This window comes from Mobula birostris, chromosome 7 (assembly GCF_030028105.1).
Source record: "Mobula birostris isolate sMobBir1 chromosome 7, sMobBir1.hap1, whole genome shotgun sequence".
Taxonomy (NCBI): Eukaryota; Metazoa; Chordata; class Chondrichthyes; order Myliobatiformes; family Myliobatidae; genus Mobula; species Mobula birostris.
Window position 1 is genome coordinate 131,163,136 of NC_092376.1, and position 7,749 is coordinate 131,170,884.

Sequence of the window (7,749 nt, forward strand, 5' to 3'; positions counted from 1 at the left end):
AGCTGTCAAAGCACTTCAGTAATTGTGCCAGCTGAGGGTGGTATGGCACAGCATCTGCCTCAGGATGAAGTTTCCAGTCTGGTAATAGTCGCCTATTTCCAAGTCCAGGAAGTATAACAATCCTCTGCTGTCACTAAACTTCCCTCAGATGCTGCTCAACCTGCTGACTTTCTTTACTAGAGGTATTGATGTTCCAGATTACAGCATCTGAAGTCTCTTGCATCTCCTCTGCCATTACGGCTCGCCAAAAAGAATATCCCGGGAGAAACGAATACCTTTTCTGGGCATCTTAAACTTGAATTTTCATTGGCAACTTTGTAGATTTTGGTTCATTCTTAAAGGTGTGGAGCTACCTGTTGAAGATAATCTTGCACCTTTAGATCTCAGTATATTTATTGAATAAATTGAGACATACTCATTTAACAGATATCCCTCTTTCCATGGTTATTTGCATTAGAAACAATCAGGTATCAACAGATGAAAAATTGCACTGTTCAGTCCCATAATCTCAGTAAATCTTTAAAATAGCACAAAAGATATTTGAAACTTTACTCTGTAAATTAACTACTGCTTACACAGTATTTGAAAAATGTAGCAAATAACTTACCACCGGTGATGTGTTCATGGGAATTTTAAAAAATACGAACACCTGCAAGATTTGTTCAAGTGATTGCTATGGTCTCCACATCATCTATCATTGGCTTTGATAATAACTACCCTGTTACATTGGTGCAGGAAAATTAATTGCAGATTTCTTTGGCAGAATGCTCAGTCCCTAATTGAAGAGAATGATTATGTGATTAACGTTTTCATATAGCAATCAATCTGGTGCAATCAATTATTTGACTTTCTTGAAAGCAGATAGTAAGGTAAAAATTTCCCTCACCCTCCTCCAACAGCACTTTGGAATCAAGGAACTCATAAAAGGACAATGGAGAGATTTTAAACTATATATATATATATCCCTTTGAAAATATATTTGAGTAACAGAAATTAATTTCTTCATTCTTTGATAAAGTGCTCATGGCCGATATTCCACATTAATAGCTTATTCCTACTTTTGATGAATTTTGTATTGAATGTATCTATTTCCTTGAATCTATTCAGAAATGTGGCGGCCACAGGTTTTTTCGGAACAGAATTCTACAAGTTTGCCACTCTCTGAATGATGAAATTTCTCCCTTTCTTGGTATCAAAGGCCAGCATACCAGTTGCATCCTAAACTGTTTTCTCCATGTTTGCTTTTGGTGACAGGTATATAAGGACATCCGGGTTCCTTTATATGTTAACCTTACCCAGTACAATGTCATCTGAAGAATATTATGCCTTTATTCTGCCACAATATTTCCTTCCGCTATGGATGACTTAGTGTCTCAGCATGCCCACTTACTCAATTTGTCTACTTTATCCTCAATGACCTCCTCAAAGCCCCATCTAGTTTTATGTAATCATTAAACTTAAAGCATTATTTTCAGTTCCCTCATCTAAATCATTAATTAACATTGTACATATTAAGGCCATAGAACTGACCTATGCTGTACCTCATGAGTCATCAGTTGCCACATAACAAAAGAGCAACTTATTCCTGCCTGTCAACCAACTGCTGATCCACATGGAGGTATTACAACCAATCCCATATTGCTCTAATTTTGTAATTACCTTCTTATGTGGGAACTTATTAAAGACAGGCAAGTCACAGCATAGCAAGACAATTCTGCACAGTAGATAAATAAATAAATTCTGATCTTATGAATGACATGCACTTTAGTAAATACATAAAACAATATTTGAGGCTAAATTTAGATAAAGGGATGAATAACATTTGCTTACTCAAATACAATACTGTATTGATATTTTAAACTACGATTAAATATTAAAGGAATGAACAAATATTGGTCATATGTTGATATATTGCTGAAGTGAATAATTAATGACATTGAAAAATCATTGTCCAGCATTTTTGTTAGTTATAACATAAACCAACACTTAGTAAAAAAATCCTGGTAAGCTGAGGTAGATTATGAAAAACTTACTTAATACCCGTCAGATAAACAAACTTACTTGGAAGGTTAACAAGTTGAAAATAAAACTTTGAAAGTGATTTGCAACATCAGGAAACAAGCATATAACTAATGCAGGTGCACATAATGTAATGGATTATGCTTTGATATGTACCTAGTGATGTCACAAACATGGTAACTAGGGATCATGCAAAGATATAAATACTGCTGATACCGAGTGGTCCGAAGCAAAGCAAGAGACTTCAAAATGAAGAAAACAAAATATTTTCTCATTGCAACCCTTGTGATTTTCACTTTTGCTGGTGAGTACAATCACTTAGAAATTGGTGCATTTCACCACAATATTCAAAATGATTGGTAAGTTTTTAAAAGCCATTGTTTTATAACGTACAACTACCAGTTTTCAATTTCAGTAACATATTACTTTGACATTAATAATATCTGCATATGGAATAAAAGTAAACTGGCATTTCTAATTAACTTAAGTAGCCAGCCCAGTTGATTGAAAATAGATATATATATAGCTCCTAAATCCATCCCTCTGCAAGGATTGATTTATAGTGAATTACTGACAAAGTAAATTTCTTAGATTACCCCATTAGGTTCTGACCTTTGAAAAGTTGTGCACATTTCTGATTTCAGTTCACTGGAAGTTACTTTATACACAGTACAGGTTTACAGTATGGATTTATTGGAAATAAAATAGGACTCTGCTTGTTTAAATATTTCATACAGACCTTCAATTATTGTCTTTTAATTTGCAATACATATTTACAGTATATCTGTAGATAAGCCTACAAGAGGAGAGGCTGTACTTGATTTGGTATTGGGAAATGAACCTGGTCAGGTGTCAGATCTCTCAGTGGGAGAGCATCTTGGAGATACGGATCATAATTCTATCTCTTTTACAATAGCATTGGAGAGGGATAGGAACAGACACGTTAGAAAAGGTTTAATTGGAGTAAGGGGAATTATGAGGCTATCAGGCAGGAAATTGGAAGCTTAAATTGGGAACAGAGGTTCTCAGGGAAAAGTATGGAAGAAATGTGGCAAATGTTCAGGGGATATTTCTGTGGAGTTCTGCATAGGTATGTTCCAATGAGACGGGGAAGTTATGGTAAGGTACAGGAACCATGGTGTACAAAGGCTGTAATAAATCTAGTCAAGCAGAAAAGCTTACAGAAGGTTCAGAGATCTAGGTAATGTTAGAGATCTAGATTATAAGGCCAACAGGAAGCAGTCTAAAAAGGAAATTTGGAGAGCCAGAAGGGGCCATGAGAAGGCCTTGGCGGGAAGGATGAAGGAAAACCCCAAGCCATTCTACGTGAAGAGCAAGAGGATAAGACGTGAAAGAATAGGACCGATCAAGTGTGACAGTGGGAAAGTGTGTATGGAACCGGAGGAAATAGTAGAGGTACTTAATGAATACTTTACTGCAATATTCACTGTGGAAAATGATCTTGGTGATTGTAGTGATGACTTGCAGCAGACTGTAAAGCTTGAGCATGTAGATATTAGGAAAGAGGATGTGCTGGAGCTTTTGGAAAGCATCAAGTTGGATAAGTTGCTGGGACCAGATGAGATGTACCCCAGGCTACTGTGGGTGGTGAGGGAGGAGATTGCTGAGCCTCTGGCGTTGATCTTTGAATCAGCAATGGGGACAGGAGAGGTTCCGGAGGATTGGAGGTTTGTGGATGTTGTTCCTTTATTCAAGAAAGGGAGTAGAGATAGCCCAGGAAATGATAGACCAGTGAGTCTTACTTCAGTGGTTGGTAAGTTGTTGGAGAAGAATCTGAGAGGCAGCATTTATGCACATTTGGAGAGGTATAATATGACTAGTTAGCATGACTTTGTCAAGGGCAGGTCATGCCTTACGAGCCTGATTGAATTTTTTGAGGATGTGACTAAACACATTGATGAAGGTAGAGCCGTAGATGTAGTGTATATGGATTTCAGCAAGGCATTTAATAAGGTACCCCATGCAAGGCTTATTGAGAAAGTGAAGAGGCATGGGATCCAAGGGTACATTGTTTTGTGGTTCCAGAACTGGTTTGCCCACAGAAGGCAAAGAGTGCTTGTAGATGGGTCATATTCTTCATGGAGGTCAGTGACCACTGTTGTGCCTCAGGGATCTGTTCTGGGACCCTTACTCTTCGTGATTTTTATAAATGACCTGGATGAGGAAGTGGAGAGATGGCTAGTAAGTTTGCTGATGACACAAATGTTGGGGGTGCTGTGGATAGTTTGGAGGGCTGTCAGAGGTTACAGCTGGACATTGATAGGATTTAAAACTGGGCTGAGGAGTGGAAGATGGAGTTCAATCCAGATAAGTGTGAGGTGGTTCACCTTGGTATGTCAAATATGATGGCATAATATAGTATTAATGGTAAGACTCTTGGCAGTGTGGAGGATCAGAGGGACCTTGGGATCCGAGTCCATAGGACGTTCAAAGCAGCTGCGCAGGTTGACTCTGTGGTTAAGAAGGCGTATGGTGTATTGGCCTTCATCAATCGTGGAATTGAATTTAGGAGCCGAGAGGTAATGTTGCAGCTATAGAAGACCCTGGTCGGACCCCACTTGGAGTACTGTGCTCAGTTCTGGTCGCCTAACTACAGGAAGGATGTGGAAGCCATAGAAAGGGTGCAGAGGAGACTTACAAGGATGTTGCCTGGATTGGGGAGCATGCCTTCTGAAAACAGGTTGAGTGAACTCGGCATTTTCTCCTTGTAGCGACGGAGGATGAGGGGTGACCTGATAGATGTGTATAAGATGATGAGAGGCATTGATCGTGTGGACAGTCAGAGGCTTTTTCTCAGGGCTGAAATGGTTCCCACAAGAGGACACAGGTTTAAGGTGCTGGGGAATAGGTACAGAGGAGATGTCAGGGGTAAGTTTTACTCAGAGAGTGGTGAGTGCATGGAATGGGCTGCCGGCAACGGTGGTGGAGGAAGATACGATAGGGTCTTTTAAGAGACTTTTGAATAGGTGCATGGAGCTTAGAAAAATAGAGGTCTATGGGTAAGCCTAGTAATTTCTAAGGTAGAGACATGTTTGGCACAACTTTTTGGGCCAAAGGGCCTGTATTGTGCTGTAGGTTTCTGTTTCTATTTTCTTTGTTGAATTAACTTATGTGGCGACTCAAGATGATGGTTACAAAAGAAATGTTTTTAAATTAACATACTTGGATATTATTTTTGATAAATCTTTCATCTTAGATTTCAAAAGACCACTTTCAGTTTCCAGCATGTTTTAATGTATTATCTTGAGTTATTGCCTTGCATTACATTTCACGTAAAGATGTTGGCTGCAAAATCAATTTAGTTAATCCATCAGTTACAATAAAATTACTGTATTTTCAGGTATGGCCATATGTAGTCAGACTGATGACGAAATGGAACAAGTAAGATTATTTGATTTCCCGTATGACAGTTAAAAGAATTTTCCCAGAATTTGTTTCCTATTATTGAGATGTGACATTTTTAATTCTTTACAGCCGGCCTGTGATAAGTATATTTTTCCAGCATGTCCAAGGAATTATGCTCCACTCTGTGGCACAGATGGTAAAACCTACTCAAATGAGTGTGTGCTGTGCATGGAGATCAAGTAAGTAAATTCATTCTCTCTTTTGATGAGGTAGATGAGTAGTAAAGATCGATCACCTGAATCTATTGCACAGTCTATTTGTAAAAATAATGGTGGGATCTCTTATAATAACACAAATTATATAAATGAGTTACAAACAATATTTTGCCATGTGTAGGCATGCTATAAATCAAACAGAAAATTTAAAAATCTCTCAATAAGTTAGGAAACAAAATTATTGAATTTTATATCAGTAAACTATTTTCATATTGGAAGTATTACCAATAAAACAAATCTAATTTAAAGATTCATATATCATAAAGGAATAAGACTGGCAGAATGTATCTGAAAAATTCTGAGAAATGGTGAATGTAATTTCCAACCATATTAACAGTTTAGAATATTATGAATCTGAGTTACATTGGCTCAGAATGTTTTTCAGACCTACTGACCTTTTAGAAACCTTGCCAAAGTTTAGAATTGTCTCGATATTTTTTGTCTGCCAAAAATTTAGTCTGATATTACCTGACAATAACATAAAACCTAGACTACCCTTCTGCCTCCACAGATGCAGCCTGACTCACTGAGTTCCTCCAGCAGATTTTTTGCACTGGTCTGCACTTACTTAGAACAGATTTTTACCTGAGGCTCAGTGATGCAGATGGTCTTTTGGTTGTAAGTGGCACCATGGGGAAGTATCCCACCCATAGAAATTATCTGAAAGCTACTAAACCATGCTCCCTGCCTCATCAAACTGTCAAATTTTTTAATGACATATTCACAAACATTTAAAAGCTATTAAAACTGTTGTTTTAATTATTACCGTTAGAAGGTGTTTTAAAATGCCAAAAGAGTCTTAAAAATACTGCAATTAATTCAAAAGATGACCAGAAACTTAACTCACAGCTGTTCCTCTGCATTTGAATTAATGAAGGTGAAAGAGCAGCAGGGCTCAGTGGGTAGATTCTGCAGTGCAATTGCTGGGGAACTGGAGGAAGTTAGAACTCTTCTGTGGAACACCTCCAGTATTAGAGTACACTTTAGCAGCTGCAGTGATCTCCTTGCAGGAATCCAGGACTTCTGTGACTGCACATATTTCTAACCATTCTGAATTCTTCATTGGTCACTGAGGAAAATGCCAGCAGTGTCCCATTGCTCAGTAAAAAACAGGGTATCGATATTTGAGACTGAGCCATTCCGCTTGTTGACAAGGAAGTATAATATGGAATATGTAACTGAGGCACACAGATGGAGATTGGTTACAGATCTGCTATGCTCTACTAGAATAATAATTCCACTTTATAATTTGTATTCTGAAAGTACACAGAAACATAATTATAACACTGATGTTCCAGAAGGTCCGAGAGAACTCATGACCACTAATTCGATGGGAATACCCAGAAAACTAAAATGTATTTGCTACTACAGGTCGATGAATGATAATGTGTATTGGCCACTATGGATCTGAAAGTGTAGAGTACAATTAAGATCAGTTAATTTATCATCGTCCGAAGAATATTAACAATTAAATGCTGAATTAATTATGATGCTTTAGTTAGTGGATGGAGAAATACAGATGAACTTAAACATTCCAAGGATGTGATAGTGAATAAAAGCTTTATGATTGCCTTATTTGTGTGAATATATCAACATGTTTCAGATGTTCATGTTGAAGTTCTGCCATTTTCAATTTATACCAAGTTTATCTAACTTTAGACATGTTCTCAAGTTCTAATTTGTAATCAAAGAACCTTGAGCTCAGCTGTTAGTCTACTTTGCCAGTAATCAAAGTTAACAAAAAATTCAATAATCACTAGCTCACAATAAATATTCTTAATTCTTCTTCAGGCAACGAAAGGCCAACATTCGTATACGTAAACCAGGACGTTGCTGATTTACACATTTCAACACGAGAATGAAAACCGCATTTTTGCAAATGCAATGACAATCTTCTTGATAAATAAACAGCAAAATTGCTTACCATGCCTTGATTTTATTTTCACTCTCTTAAAAACCGGTGTAATAATCTGGATAGCTTAAATTTGTTTAAAATTGAGCTTTTGTCATGAAAAGCAATGCCATTGATTCCACTGTGGGGTTAGGTTCATTAATTCAGAATCAGAGTCAGTATCAGTTTTATTATCAC

General features: G+C 37.3%; 1 protein-coding gene across 1 annotated transcript; it reads left to right on the plus strand.

Moving 5' to 3' along the window:
* Window positions 1–2,247: 2,247 nt before the first annotated feature.
* Window positions 2,248–7,543, plus strand: LOC140200818 (trypsin inhibitor ClTI-1-like). The gene is made up of 4 exons (XM_072264437.1): window positions 2,248–2,323; window positions 5,381–5,421; window positions 5,515–5,624; window positions 7,452–7,543. The coding sequence occupies exons 1-4, from the start codon at window positions 2,269–2,271 to the stop codon at window positions 7,495–7,497; spliced, it is 252 nt and encodes an 83-aa protein (XP_072120538.1). The 5' UTR covers window positions 2,248–2,268; the 3' UTR covers window positions 7,498–7,543.
* The last annotated feature ends 206 nt before the right edge of the window (window positions 7,544–7,749 follow it).